The sequence below is a fragment of the Buceros rhinoceros genome, unplaced genomic scaffold, assembly GCF_000710305.1.
Source record: "Buceros rhinoceros silvestris isolate BGI_N320 unplaced genomic scaffold, ASM71030v1 scaffold8893, whole genome shotgun sequence".
In the NCBI taxonomy this organism is placed as follows: Eukaryota; Metazoa; Chordata; class Aves; order Bucerotiformes; family Bucerotidae; genus Buceros; species Buceros rhinoceros.
This window is the reverse complement of record NW_010402992.1, coordinates 32346-47994: the sequence shown is the minus strand read 5'-3', so window position 1 is coordinate 47994 and position 15649 is coordinate 32346. Positions and strand designations below refer to the sequence as shown.

The 15649-nt window shown below is 40.8% G+C and overlaps 1 protein-coding gene across 1 annotated transcript in view; it reads left to right on the top strand.

Moving 5' to 3' along the window:
* Positions 1-3449: 3449 nt before the first annotated feature.
* Positions 3450-15649, top strand: part of MLIP (muscular LMNA-interacting protein) — a gene marked incomplete at its 3' end in the record, with an annotated part of 42616 nt that continues 30416 nt past the window's right edge. Inside the window, exons 1-3 of the mRNA XM_010132828.1 lie at positions 3450-3515; positions 5558-5716; positions 8442-8810. Coding sequence (XP_010131130.1) covers positions 3450-3515; positions 5558-5716; positions 8442-8810 — 594 coding nt within the window. The remainder of the gene's footprint in view (positions 3516-5557; positions 5717-8441; positions 8811-15649) is intronic.

Here is a 15649-nt window from a genome sequence, read left to right as displayed (position 1 = left end):
TATCAGTCAGAGAGATATAGTAAATGAGATTATATGAAAAAAGATGAAAAATCCTTTCTCTACCTTAAAAAAAAAGTACGTAATGATTCCTTCTGCTTCATATTGTCCAATTAAAATTTTAATTTTAAAATGTCAAAGTATTTTTTCTTATTCTTTGAAATCTGTAAAATCATAGAATCATAGAAAGGTTTGGGTTGGAAGGGACTTTAAAGACCATTTAGTCCAACTGCCCTGCTGTGGGCAGGGACACCTTCCACTAGACCAGGTTGCTCAAAACCCCATCCAGCCTGGGCTTGAACACTTCCAGGGACAGGATATCCACGGCCTTTCTAGACAACCTGTTCCAGTGCCTCACCACCCTTGTAGTGAAGAGTTTCTTCCTTAACATAACCTAAATCTACCCTGTTTCAGTTTAAACCATTGGCCCTTGTCCTGTCACTGTATGCCCTTGTAAAAAGTCCCTCTGCAGTTTTCTTTTAAGCCCGCTTTAGGTACTGGAAGGCTGCTATAAGGTCTCTCTGGATTCTTCTCTTCTCCAGGCTGAATGACCCCAACTCTTAGCCTGTCTTCACAGGAGAAGTGCTGCAGCCCTCTGGTCATCTTTGTGGCCCTTCTCTGGACTTCCTCCAACAGGTCCTTGTCCTTCTCATGTTGGGGGTCCCAGAAGAGAACACAATATTCCAAGTGAAGTCTCAAGAAAGTGGAGTAGACGGGGGAAATCACCTCCTTCAACCTGCTAGTCATACTTCTTTTTATGCAGCCTAGGATAGAGTTTGCTTTCTGGGCTGTGAGCACACGTTGCCTGGTTACATTGAGCTTCTCGTGAAAGAACACCCCCAAGTCCTCCACAGGGCTGCTTTCAATACAGTCATTGCCCATCCTGTATTGATACTAGGGACTGCCCTGACCCATATGCAGGACCTTGTTGAACTTCATGATGTTTGCATGGGCCCATCTCTCAAGCCTGTCCAGGTCCCCCTGGATGGCAACCCATCCCTCCAGCATGTCAATTGCGCCACACAGCTTGGTGTCATCAGCAAACTTGCTGAGTGAGTGTACACTCAATCCCTCATCTATGTCACTGACAAAGACGTTAAATAGCGCCCCTGAGGAGCACCACTTATCACTTGTTTCCACTTGGGCATCAAGCCATTGACTGCAACTCTTTGATTGTGACCATCCAGCCAATTCCCTATCCACTGAGTGATCCATGTGTCAAATCACGTCTCTCCAATTTAGAGTCAAGGACTTTGTGTGGGACAGTGTCAAATGCTTTGCACAAGTCCAAGTAGATGATGTCCATTGCTCCTCCCTTAACCACCAATGGTGGTGTTGTGGTAAAGGTAGGAGTTTGGTGTTTGCCCGTTAAAGCCTGAAATAACTTGTACTGAAACAGTTTTGTAAAGCAAATAAAAATAATAGAAGTTTATTGAAGTGACAGATATAACAGATTTGGAGTTGCCGTTGATAAATGCACTCGCTGCAATAGCGCTAATAACTGATATATGATAGTAATGATAGCAGAAAGAAAACTCTCCTGGGTGTTTTCACCATGTCGTGAGAGCGCAATTCTTACCAAGAAGGGGTCCCTCTCTTGGGTGGAGGAAGAGGAGTACAGCCCATCGACCATCTCTGCAAAGCCTTCAGTCTTTTCCCCTCAGCCATGTATTACCCCTCCTGGCTTTTTATACCCTTACTCTGTGTGTCTCTGCCTCTCAGGTGAGGTTCAGCATGAATTGGGTGAAGAGTTCAGTAACGTAGTCGTGTATGTTTAGCATGTTCTGCTTTTGGCTCATTAGCATATTGAGAGGCATGAATTTTAATATTATTTTTGCAGTTAATTAGGCAAAGGTCTTCTCTCAGACACTGGGAACTTCAATATTTGTTTGCTTTCTTTGCTTAGCCAAACCAGAGCCATCCTATCTCACAGGACTCCCTCCTTCAGCCATTATCTGTGCCAGCTGAAGGAATCTCCATTCCTAGAGATAACACAGGGATCTCATGCTCTCTAACATCTCGTCCTTTTATGCCAAAGGTTCCCACAGGTGTAACCTCATCACAGAAGGCCACCAAATTTGTCAGGCACAATTTCCCCTTAGTGAGGCCAAGTTGGCTGTCACCAATCACCTCCTCATTTCCTATGTGCCCTAGCATAGTTTCCAGGAGGACACACTCCATGACCTTGCCAGGCACAGGTGAGACTGACTGGCCTGTAGTTGCCCGGGTATTCCTTTTTTTCCCTTCTTAAAAATGGGTATTTTGCTTCCCCTTCTCCAGTCAGTGGGACTTCACTGGACACAGCTTTTCAAATACGATGGATAGTGGCTTAGCTGCTACATCCATCACTTGCTTCAGGATCTGTGGAGGCATCTCATCAGGTCCCAAGACTTGTGCACTTTCAAGTTCCCTAGATGGTCTTGAATCTGAACTTCTGCAGTGAAATGAAAACGTAATATTTTTAAACACATATTTTTTCTTTTTTGTTTTGCCAGTGGAAACCTTTGGCTTTTCTGACCTCTCGCAATGTTTGCTTGTTGTCTATGTTTTTGTGATGCAGCCTAGATTGTATGACCTAGATTGCTGGAAGTTCCTGTTTTCCACTTCCCTGTGAGTGAATCTAAATAGAGTGCATTTCTCCACACTGCCTCACACAGTAATTGACAAAAGTTTCTGAAATGCAGTCATTCTGTTTGCTGCTTTTTATTTTTTCAACTCCAGGAAAAATACAATACCCTAGGTGAATATAAATAATACTATGCTTTAATGGCATTTTCCACCTGAAAAAATATTCTAGCTTGCACATCATTATACGTGTTTTCCAATCTTTATTTTATCTATCTTGCAAACAATTTTGATGTTTATTTCCAGAATGTGTTTAGGCAAAATACAGTTACGTTTTCTTCATGTCTTTGATTTTTTTCACCAAAGCGGTACAATTGGAAGTGCAGGGTAAGACACAGTACAGAAGTAGGTACTGACAAGATCTCCACACTGCTATGCAATGATCTGGAGCCTCATGACTTGGCTTTGTGCTTGTATTTTCTTGTTACAAAAATACAGATAAAGTACTGGGAGCTTAGCAACGCTACCATGTTTGATTGGAATGTTCTACAGATCTGCTTGTGTGTGGGCTTCCTATTTGCGCACTTAGTTTCTCTCTCTTCCTTTTTCTTCTTTTTTCTTCTCTTTCTTTTACAAGGAATATTTCATGCTCTGACACAAGAATACCCACTGTTACAGAACAGCTGCTGTCAAACGTCAAAGAAGAGCATGATAAGAGGGTGCAGTAGAGGGGGGAAGTGTTAGTGAAGATGACTGAGGTAGCCAGGGTCACTCGATGTGTTTGCTAATTAGAGAGAGAAGATGAAAGCACAGCTACCGATCTGCAGGAAAGCAAAGACCATCTCCAGCTGATTTCAGTGGAGACCCAGCTGCTGTGTAAGACTGTAATGGATAATGTCAGCGGTACAGAAATCGCTAATGCTAATATGATGGGTGCTCCTGCCTGTGTGCAGGTAATCATGTTTCTTGAAGAGCACCTTTGGGTACAGCAGGTGTTTGGGTGGAGACTGCATCCCTGGCTGCGCTGTAGGGACTGGTGGCTTCCCGCTAGTGAATACATCCTTCAGTACTGATGTTTCTCTGCTAACTTGGATCAGGAGCAAAGACTAAGTGCTTAATGTGCAAACTACTAATGTTTTAGAATTGTGTTGCTGCATTATGAAGAGCAATGATCAGGCTTGGGTACCTTGGCTGCTGAGGGTAGGGCAAAGCTGTGTTGTTTCTCCCTCACACAAAATAATATTCAGAGCTCCTGGCTTGATCGAGCAGTTAGCAGCCACAATTTTGCTGCTTTTTGAGGCCACGCATTGCGTGCTCCGGTGCCTTTGTAAAGTAGAGGGAGGGAAAGTAGAAGACTACCTTTTCCCTGCACCCTTGCAGTGCACACCTCTAACTGGGTAACAAGCCTCCAGTGTAACATAACCGTGTGACTTTGTGATTATAAAGGTCTGGTTTCAGAATCAAGGTAGCTGCCATTTATTCATTTTTTTCACTTTCAAACACCAAATCACCTTATTCTTTCAGAATTAGAGGTGGACAGAGGGAAATTTATTCTGGGTGTGTCTGAGAGAGCACAGTTCTGAATTATAGAGAAAAGAGCAGTTGGTAGTGTATAAATAAATGATATATATATATCTATACATATGACATATATAAATAACATGCCACTGGTTTGCCCAAGCCCTCCAGGAGACAGCTGTCAGTGGAAGTAACTAATGTTTGTTTAGATTCTTTTTTTAAATGGAAACCTCTGTCTATTTTTTTTTATATTGAGAGACAAGAAGATCAAGTCATGTATTCATGACATTCAAGAATGTATTCATTCCATAATTCCACACTGTTCCATAATTGCTCTTTACTTATGGATGTAAATTACAAAGAAGGATAATGAGAGCTATAGCTCTCCAATTTGTTTCGCTTTAAAAAAAAAGACCAAAGAAAAAAAGGGCCAAAGCAATAGTCCTGTTTTTCTCTATGATTCAATAGAGTTCAGAATTCTGCATATTAGAGTTCATTGAAAACACAGTTAACTGCTGTAAGCTTTAAATCAGATGATAAAAGAAGGGAAAATCTCTATGTTCCATAGTTTTGAATCAGAAAGAAGGACTATTGACACCAAAAGTTAGTGGGAAAATTAGCATGCCAGGTTCAGCGCTTTAGGATGAGGTTCCTTCTATTTATCTTGCCAAGCCCTTTGCAGTTCCTCTCACTGATATCTGGCAAAGCAGCTGAGTGTTTTACCATGGCACGGACCTCTTTTTCATGTCCAGTATTTCCTGCGAAGGAGATGGAATTGATGGGAGAGCACTATGATAAAATTGAATGTCAGGTGAAATTGCCTTCTCTTAGTGTCTCTTCAGTGCATTCAGACCTTACGTACACAGTTCTAGCTAGAATGTAAGGTGGGGAGGCAGAATTGAGCAGGCAGACACACAATTAGTTGGTGTATGTGGCTGAATGTCCCAAGGAAAATGGGAGAAGAACCTTCCATTGAATCAGAATTCATCCCAGGTATTGTTCAGAATCAGCTGCATTTGCAGTAGAAAATGTAAACATGTTTTGCTTTCTTTTTGCAGAGCAAAGGTTTTTCCAATTTGTTTTAAGTTGTTAAGCAAATACTCTAGGGGCTATAATATGTCCAGATACAGTGATATAATTACATTGTTGTTCCACTAAAGTGGAGTTAAACAAAGATAAAAACAGCCTTGAAATTAATTGAATATGGTTTTCTGATTCTGCTATGGAAAATAGAAATGATAACAAATTATAGAACAAATTTTCTCCTGTTTGCTGTGCCACACCACTAGAATATAAAGGATATTGATGGATACAATCAAGGCAGTATATACGGTGACCTGATAAACCCCCCCCAATGACTGGTATAGTTAATAACAGGCTTGTAAGTTGTGTAGATTAATTAATCCATGTTGTTTCAGCTCTGGAAAAATAATCTTTATTTGGATAAAAAAGTTGAACTTAATTATGTGTTTTGTAGGTCACTTCTCAAGAATCTGGAACCAAACCATTGACCTTCACATTTGTACCATCCATTGGACGACTTCCAACGCATTTTGAGGTTGTGGATGTCTCTAAGTTCCTTGTGACAATTCCAGAAGAACCAAAGGATCTGAACAATCAAGAAATTATAAATAAGGTAGATGGTCTTTTGCACTAATTTTGCACTCTTTTAGAAAATACAGAAAATTTTATCCTGATCATCGCCGAACTGAAGCTGGTTCCCTTGAACTGTTGTGCTTGGTTTCAGCTACCAAGCCCACCAGAGATGCAGAATCTTTGAACTAGAGATACCTGCTTAACAGCCTGTTTTGTATTTAACAGAGTTTATGTTGAAAGGAAACCCTTTCCCATTTTGATACTGTCGTCTGTCTGCCATGCAACGCTATACTCTTGGCAGAAAAGGGGGGATTCCTTCCTGACCTTCATGGGAGCAAGGATGATGTATGAGGAGTGTTATTACATGGGGATCAAGAAAGAGTTGGTGACAGGATCTCGGTTTCAGCAAATGCCAGTGCTGTGGCTTCCAGCAAAAGTGCCAATCCCCTTCATAGCTACATAATAACACATCACAATGGAAGCTTTATTTTGTTTTGGAAAGATTGTCCCTATGATTTCCTGTAATGGTGAAGCCAGCAGCACAGCATTCCTGGTTCACTTTCCTTTAGCCAGCCCATGGTGTTTCTTACTCCTTCTGTGCTTCACACCACTTAATGGCCCCTTATTTTATTCCATGCTGCTTGAAAGGCAACTGCAACCCACAGGTTAATATTAATGCTTATGGTGATTCTACTCTTGTGTAACAGCTCCTTCCCTGGTTCATTGCTGGGGCTCCAGTTTTGGGTGATCTTCCACATAACAAAATTCTCACAGGAGTTCACAGCCTTCTGACCAGAACCTGCTCCAGTATTTTCAGTGTCCTCTCTGTATTGTATAAAAAGGAGTTATGTCAGGGCAGAGAATAGATGTGTTTGAAGAGACGTGCACTGGAGTGTTACCCGCAGGGTGTTGAACTCATTAGTTAACATTTCCAGTCTCTCAGTACTGGTTTTGCTGTAAGTAATACCCTGGGTAAAGCAGAATCAGGTCTTCCTGACATCTGTCTCCCTATGTTTCTCTGTAAGCAGAGAAAACTTTCCTGGCAGGTGAGGCAGTACTGAGGCCTTCACAGCACTGATTACTTCCTTTTCTAAAATGTTTAGAACCTGAACAATATTTTAAAAATGCAACCAATCTGATGTAATGAAAATAACACCTCCAAAGTCATACTGGTCATAGGATCCATTATGGTCAATTTTTTTTTTAAAGAACTGAAATCCAGGGACTCATGCAGCTGCAAGTGAAGTGGAAAGGAAAAATAACCTCATGCACGAATACAGATTAGGGGTTTACCTGCTGGAAAGCAGCTCCATGTAGAAGGACCTGGGAGTCCTGGTGAAAAAGTTAACTATAAGCCAGCAGCATACTCTTGTGGCCAAGGCCGATGGTGTTCTGGGGTGCATTAAGAACAGTGGGTCGAGGGAGGTGCTTCTCTCCCTCTACTCTGCCCTAGTGAGGCCACATCTGGAATACTGTGTCCAGTTCTGGGCTCCCCAGTTTAAGAGAGGCAGGAAACTACTGGAGAGAGTCCAGAGAAGGGCTATGAAGGGGACTGGAGCATCTCTTTTATGAGGAAAGGCTGAGAGACCTGGGTCTGTTTAGCCTGGAGAAGACTGAGAGGGGATCTTACAGTGCTTGTAAATACCTAAAGGACGGGTGTCAAGAGGATGGGGCCAGACTCTTTTCAGTGGTGCTCAGTGACAGGGCAAGAGGAACGAGCACAAACTAGAATACAGAAATTTCCATTTGAACATAAGGAAAAACTTCTTGACTTTGAGCATGACGGAGCACTGGAACAGGCTGCCCAGAGAGGTTGTGGATTCTTCTCTGGGGGTGTTCGAAACCCACCTGGATGACATCCTGTGCAACCTCATCTAGATGTACCTACTTTAACAGAGGAGTTGGACTAGGTGATCCCCAGAGGTCCCTTCCAACACTTACCATTCTGTGATTCTGTGAAAATATGTAATTATTGTATTCCTCAAGCAGAGTTCAAATACGAGAAACATCTACAGGATTTTTCAGTACACAGTGTTTCTGTTCTTTTACCTTATTCCTGCTTCAAGAGAAATATGATTTACCATAGCAGTTTCAATATTGAATGATATAGTGATGTGCGTGTCGTATGCCCAGCTTGCGCTGCTCATGCCCTCATCCAAAGCATATTTGAGAAGTTATATTCTGGAAGTGGAAGTTGTGGAAAATATCAAGAACAATTGTGGTCTGTGCTGAGAAGCTTGAACATACAGTAAAGGTCTCTGACCTCAGATTCTTTGTCTGTCCTCTTCAGAGAATGCCCTGGTTTAAAGGCCTTTGTTTCTTCATTAATATGTATAGGTTTTGTCCCAGATTGTCTGTCAGACTCCTCTGAGGAGCATTGTCTGCTCCAGTGGATCCCACAGTTGGAATGCCTTCCCATCATGTCTGGCATAGTCTGGTCTGACAGCCCATTCGGCTTGACTGCACTCTCTTTTTTTTTGGTTCCTGTGCCAGTCCTGGTCTTGGGCCCTTGTTGTGCTCAGAGTCTGCTATTGCTCTCTGAGTTGCCAGGAAGGCAGCCCCACAGATCTGGCTGGGGAGCTGAGAAGTGGGGGACTCCTTGGGGAGCTGTTTTCTGCTGGATGCTCATGCCCAAATTCTTCATTTGCTTTCTGCACTTTTGGTAGCACAGTGCCAGCCACTGCTGCAAGCCAAAATTACGTCACACTTTGGGGAACACCAGTAATACACAGCAACTGGAGTCTTTTTCCTTGTATCTTTTGCAGTCTAACTCAGTCTGTGATGAGCCGGCCTTAAAGAGTGGGGCCAGACAAGACTGCGTGTCCACCATCTGTCCAGACAGCACTCAAACGGCTTTCCAGTCCACGCGGTGTAACTCGAGGAAAGGAGAAATGCAGGAGAATGACCTTTTTAAGGCTGAATTTATCCTGATTACGGACTCCGGTGATGAAGATGAAGTAGTGGCTGCCTCGAACAATGTTCACTGGCCTTCCAACGGCTATGGTCCCATCAGCGCTCAGCTGCTGGCCACGTCCCATGTTTCCCCTGGCACCAGCACAGAGAAACCTCCTGGCGATGGGCATGTTCCAGGTGCTGCACTTTCCCACAGCCCTGCTGATCTGCAAAAACATCAGGTAACCTGCTCTTTAAACTCTCGAGCTGACCTTTGCTTTCTAAAGCTTTCAGGACGTGGACACCAAGTCAGTTTGTAAAGCACCTTGGCCAATTTATTCTTTTATTAGCATTTTTGTAACGTTTTGTAACTCTTAGAGAGTTGTCTCAACCAGTCTGACTTGCTGCCTCTCCCTATGGCTCTGGTTTATACATGGAGCTGTTAATGCAGAGTTGTTGTTCTTTCCTTCAAAAATGGCTCATCATGACAGCAAGTTAATCACAAGGTGTTAGATTTCTAGCTAATCTAAATTGACTAAGGTAATTGAAGTTAATGGAGCCTGTAGATCATTTGAATTACTAGCATCAAACTTCCCAGGCCTATTTTTTTTTCTTGGTGCCCACTGCAGTCCTTTATGTTAGAGAAAGAGGCTGTGAAAAACCTTGTTATTCTGATTGGTAGTTAGCACTGACTTTGCACAGGTGTAAAGAACTAATGAAGATGAAAGGTTGATCTTTATAGGGCATATGTACTGATGAAAAGTTAATGTCTTCCATCTTGGAAAGAGCACTGATAATTTTCAAGGGTATATATGCAGTGGAAAACTCAACTTTTAGCTGAATAGGAACATCCTTCTCACATGGAATAAATCTGGACATTTCCTTTGACTTTGACAGGGTTTCCATCAGTTGAAAAATGCAATTCATCTATACTTAAAAAAAAAACTGTTAAGCATGTCTCTGAAAATGAATTGGACTTCCTGTCTTGTGTTGAAATACTTGTACCACTCAATTTTTCATCAAATTCAGTGTCAATTTTTGATCAAGGAAATTGTGAATAAGAAATGGGATTCATGATGAAATGAATAATGAAATACTAATTTCTTCCAAGAAACTCCCAGTGAAGTCAGTGAGAATTTTATGTGAGGAAGGTGCAAAGGCATAGATAAATATATGTAGAGGAAGCAGGCTGTAAAGAGTAATTCTCCTAGGGAAATATGAATTTACTTCAACATTGTTCAGCATGCAGATTCTGCCAGGCTTATTTGGGTGGTTTCTTTAAAAGGTATTACAGAAATTGAGTAGATTCTTTGTAAGACTACACAGAAAAATTCCTGTTCTGTAGCTTACTTAAGCTTTTGGTGACTTGACAAAGTAAACAGTAATTTGCCTGGTAAAGTAACATAAAGTATGGTTTGCACAGAACAAGGAATTAAAGCCTAACTTTACTAACTGTTCACCTGAATGTGAAGAGAGGTAGTATGTAATATGGGTAATGCATATCTCATCATTATTCTTAAGTCACAGGTTTTCAAGACTGTGAGTCCTTCCTCAGTCTTTGTTATCTAAATATCTCTAGTTGTCTCCATTGCTTCATAAGAAGAGGATGTTTTTAATAAGCTACTTTTCACCGATGTTCTGGTTCTTCTTCAGTGTTTCCTAATCACTCTTTCTGGTTTACTATCTAATGAAGTATCACCAGTTCAGAAACGAAGGAACATTAGGAAAAGATTAAATAGGTGCATTATTTGTCTCTTGGTAGATTTTATTTATACAAAGGATTCCATATAGGGGCTACCTTGTCAATTCTTGGATTATAAGGGCAGTATCATGTTCCACTTAAGAGTTATTATATATAATGTTATGTTCATTTAAAAGCGTAATTAGCTTATTGGTACCTGTCAGAGGTGAGAAGAACAAGGACCAACACTGGGGAGCATTGTGCTGTACAGGAGATCATTCGAAATGAACCAGAGGGCTGTTACAGTTTCATTCATTCTGACTTTGTTTAAATGAAAGAAAAAAAGAAGCATTGAAAAAAATGGTAGTTTCTGTTTTTCTTTGAGGTGTAAAGGTCCTGACTGATATTGGACAATGCCATGCTATATTCAAAGTCTAAAAGAAAGCATCAGTTTTAAAAAAAATAATCGGTTATTCTGGTTGTATTTTTCCTGGACCTTTTTCGTGATGGTTTACTGTTTTTTTTTTTTTTTTCTGGTGGGTTTTTGTTTTGTTTTGTTTGTTTTAATATGAAAGAGAGTCTAGCCATGCAAAACAGAAGCAGATTCACTCCTGCCCTTGGGAGTTTACCCTTTGGGATGAGGGGGATGTCTGCTCCCCTGAATGAACTCAGCTTGGAGAAACTCTACTCACTGTTGAGGATCAATAGCCAGAAGGCTTTTTTAGCTAGTCAAAGTCATTTGACATTACTCTGTGCAGTGCATGTCATCTGGTTTGGCTTTTCCAGACAAATCAGTAAAGAGTCCCTACAAACTCCTGCCATCACCAGGAAGAATGCACCTTCCTTACTGGGACAAACAAGACTGTTCTAAATGCTCTATATTAATTGGTCTCAGCTCACAGTCCAATTTACTGTGCTGTCTCTAGAAATTTTGTCAAGTTTTCCACAGTCTCCAGTGCTTCCTTCTGATTTTCTGGTTTTCAGGTCGCAGGCTTGGTAGGGAATTTATTTTTTCTTATCTAGACTCAAATTCTGTTTAGATCAAAGTATGGTTAACTGGCCCCAAGACTAGGCCTACATCAAGCCTCATCTTCTCTTAGACATTTGCTTTTTGGGATCTCAGTTTGTCAAACTCTTTCTGTTTTCCTGTTTGACCGGCACATCTCAGGGGCCTGGTGGTGTAAGTAACCACATTTTTTGTGCCCTTCCAAAACAACATGATCTCACCAGAAATACCACTTACCTTGTGTCCAGCTCATCTCTGCCATTTCAGACATACTAAAGGTCTTCTGGGTGAGACTCAATACTAAGACCTCTTGGATATTTCTGGGATCATCATCTATGAGGCATCAAGATCTTTTTCAAGTTCTTTGATCCCTTTGTGTTAAGGTAACCTTGCCACCTATTTAAACTTTACACATATTGGGGAAATGTATATCTGAGGTGCTCCTGAGAAGAGACGACAGCTTGCAGTTACATCACAGACCAAAGGAACACAAATCTACTTCAGTCACTCAGTTTCTCTGCACTAATCTACAGAAGTGTTTTAAACCAGTAAAGAAATTGAACACACAAAAAAGGCAAAACAAATTCCATCAATCAAGGGAAGTTATTACATCTCACCTACTGGTGCATCTGCACCTGTAAAACCGTGCTCGGTTTGGTGGCTACTCACTCCCAAAATTCAAGAAAAATGTGAAGAAGTGAATGGAATTCCAGCATAGAGCTATGAAGGTGGCTGGAGTACGTGTGAGCTGAGGTTGAGACAGCTGTCTTTGTTTAGTCCCACCAGGAGGCAGCCGAGGAGGTATCTAGGAACAGTCCACAGCTGCTTGAAGGGCAGTTACAGAGATGACAGAGCAAAACACTTCTCTGTGCAGTGGCAGGCAAGACAGCAATGGCTGCACATCGAAGTGTGAGAGGTCCCAGCTGGACATCTGGAGAAGCTTCCTCACTGGGTGGTGATACATCACTGACACAGGCTGTGCAGGGCGTGCTGGAGCCACCTCTGTTAGGGCTTTAGAGACTTGGTGAGACATGGCCACAGCTAACCTGGCCCACTGGTGTTGGTGAGAGCCCTGCTTCAAGTAGGAAGCTGAACTAGATGTCCTTGAGAAGCCACTACCAACCAAGTTTAATTATGATTCTCTGATCTTGTAAATAAGAGGGCGATCATCTGGAAATGTAGTTCACACTGTAATACAATAGCAAAATCTTTGCAGAAGACTTGAATAATGGCTCAATTAGCTCAGCATGTAAATGTTCAGTGGTGTTCAAACTGGAAAAAGACTGATGCAAAGACTCTTTATCATTCTTGCAGGAGCATATTTATCATCTTTTACCATTAATATTTTCCTAGCTGCTTATAAATGTTTCTTATTAAGTTTCAAATAATTAGAAATCATTGCACATTCTGCTCTTTCATTATGGAGTTTTGTATTCATCCCTCATTTTCTTTTTAATCTGTCATCTTTGTAAGGGTAATTTATCTATTCTATTTTGAAATACACAGATTTCATTTCTCAGCTTTGTTTTGATAGTTAATCAGCTTCCAGAATTCATTATTAAGTTCAGGAGACTGCTCCAAATTATCAGATGTATTAAAATGCTGCTTTTTAACCTGTAAATTATTTTACGTTTCATGACATATTTAATAAAAAATTTTCATAATGCTGAAATTTTGGTAAATTATTCTCAATTTACAATATTTTTTATTATTCTTGATTAGCAGCTTTTTCAACAAGAGTCATAATTTCTTAATACAGTGGAATATATGGTACAATGATATCATGGATATTAGTTTCTGTATTTTAATATTTGCCCTGTATTCATCCATTGGCTTTCCACTTTGAAATGAGACACCCTAACACATGTAACACATGTAAAGGCAAGTTAGTGTGGTTTTAAAGGCATTCTGATGGTTGGTGGCTATTTCTAAAGATCAAGGCACTGCCTTGGCTTTTTCGAAGGTATCATACAAAAACTGTCTTCAGTTCAGGAGGCTTGCTATTTATATTATATTAAGCAGGAAAAGCTCACTTATTTTAAGTTGTAAGGGCTAATAGGGCTTGGATGTGCATATGGAGCCCATATTTAGTCTTTTAGGTCTTGAAAACTTTTTAGTCTTGAAAACTATTTCATTTGTTCTTATTTTTGTTTTTTGGTGTATCTATACTGTAGGGCATAAGAATAATGAACATAATTATCCTAATGATAATTCCTCTCTTTTATGGGAAGGACATTTGTATTAATATAATGTGCAAGTCACGTATGTAGAAACTGAATGGTATAATTGTCTTTTGTAACATTGCATAGTCTTTTCAGGGTATCATACTGTAGATAAATAGGTGTTCTTATATGAAGTTTGTAGGGATTGGAGTCAGTTTCCTTGCTTTCAAATTGCTCAGTCAAAAGTTGGGTGATAATTTGTAGCCTTTTGATTTTATAGTTGACTTAGCTCAGTATTTCTTACTGGTATGTTTTATTCATATTGTGTATACCCCAGTTTTTAATTTTAGCATTGTAATAACTTGGAAGATTTTGAGAGAATTTCTTTCTTTACAATCATAAAACTGTATACAAGGTTGATAATATACTTGTGCGCTCTAATTATTTTTGACAAATCCTAATGAGAATAGACCTAAGAAAAAAGGCACTCATAAAAGAGCTCATTACAGTTTTATTAGTGTGTTCTAAGACTGGAGAAGGGGATAAGGACTCTAATATGCCTGCAAACTGTCAAATGCAATGCTCTGTGAATGGCAAGAGAAATGAATAACAAACAGGATGTCTGATTTAAGTAGTTCTGAGCAAATTTCTTTTTCTGATATCAGTGCTGCAGAAGGTGTTGTTTACTGAATGAGAAAATGTGTACTTGACATGAATCTCATTTACAGAAAGGCTACTTTCCACTGAACTAGAACAGTGAGATGGGACAATACTGCAATTTTCTCACTTTCTGTTGTGTTTATACAATGTGAATGGCATCATGTGATTCTTGACACTGATGGCACAACTGTCTTAAGTTTTCACCTAAAATGAAAAATACGGTGGCCTTGAACCTTGTCTATGAGAACAAAACTGAGGTCTCATAAAAATAAAGTAACACATAACTTGTCTGCACTCAGTCATCTCCCCTGAGAGCTTTATCCATCAGGCTGTATCCCTGAGTTTAAGTCAGCCCTGTGCTTTTAACCCACAGAGCAGTACTAATGGAAACACTGTGTGCATGACCACAAGACTAAATGTGAGGTGCTTAACAGTCCCACTTGTTCCACCTGTATTAACATTTCTGTTTTTCTTTTTTCTCCAGTTATTCTCTACTCTTTCCATCTCTGGTCATCTTTCTTCTAAACCACCTGCTGTCCACTTAATTTCTCCAACTAATCAGAAAGTAGCGTATGGTGCCATGGTTAATCTGAATCAAGCTGCTTCGCTGGAAGACTCCTGTACCAACTGGCAGTCAGCAACCGGGTTTTCTAAGCAAGATGCATCTCTCCACTTTCAGTCTGCTTCCCCTCATTCAACTTCCTCCATGTCTAAAATCTCCTCTTTTGCATCAAACAGTTGTTACTCCACTCCTCAATTGTATGATAAAGTACAAACACCTACAAGTCTTTATACCCCTGTCTGTGTTTGCAAAATGGGAGACATCACCACATGCTCTGTTCCATCAAAGAGCCCAAGTCTTTCTCCCAATCCTCCACTGTCAGCAGAAATTCAAGGATCTTCAGCTCAGTCTTTATCCCCCAGTTCTTCCAAAAGATTGAACGTGTTATCTCCTGTCCCTGTACGTATAATATCACATTCATTATCTCCTAGTCCTAAACCTTTGTCTCCACCCTCTCTTTACAGCTCGTCTTCTACCATATGTAGTATAAATGAGCCTTGCACACAAATGTCATCTAGAGGAAATTTACCAAGGTCAACAGTTAGATCCCCTCTGCCAACCAGACTGACCCTCTTAACTGCCATGTTAAGATCAGGCTCTTCTCAGCGGAGACCACTTTCTCCTGCTTCTTGTCCCACGTTTTCCCCTAGCTCCCATGGTTCTTCAACACTCACAATAGATCGAAAGTCCAAAACAACTCCCCCAACCCCGAAGAAATCTGTTTCAAGCTCTCCTATAAGGCCAGATTCTCCCAGCAAAGAGCAATACTGGCTTTCAGGATGGGCTCGGCACCTGCCTTTACCCTCCAAGTCTCATCCCACCCCACGGGTGAGGTCCCTTTCTCCTAAAAAACACTTTCCAGTCAGAATGCTTTCTTCAGACTCCCAAAATCCTCTGTCATCCCCTGTCTCCTCCCACAGAAAATCATTTCCCTCTCCAGGTTTGCAATCTATGCCACCTCCTCCTTGTGTCCCAGTACTCTCTTCCCTTACACACCCTAACTCTCGTTC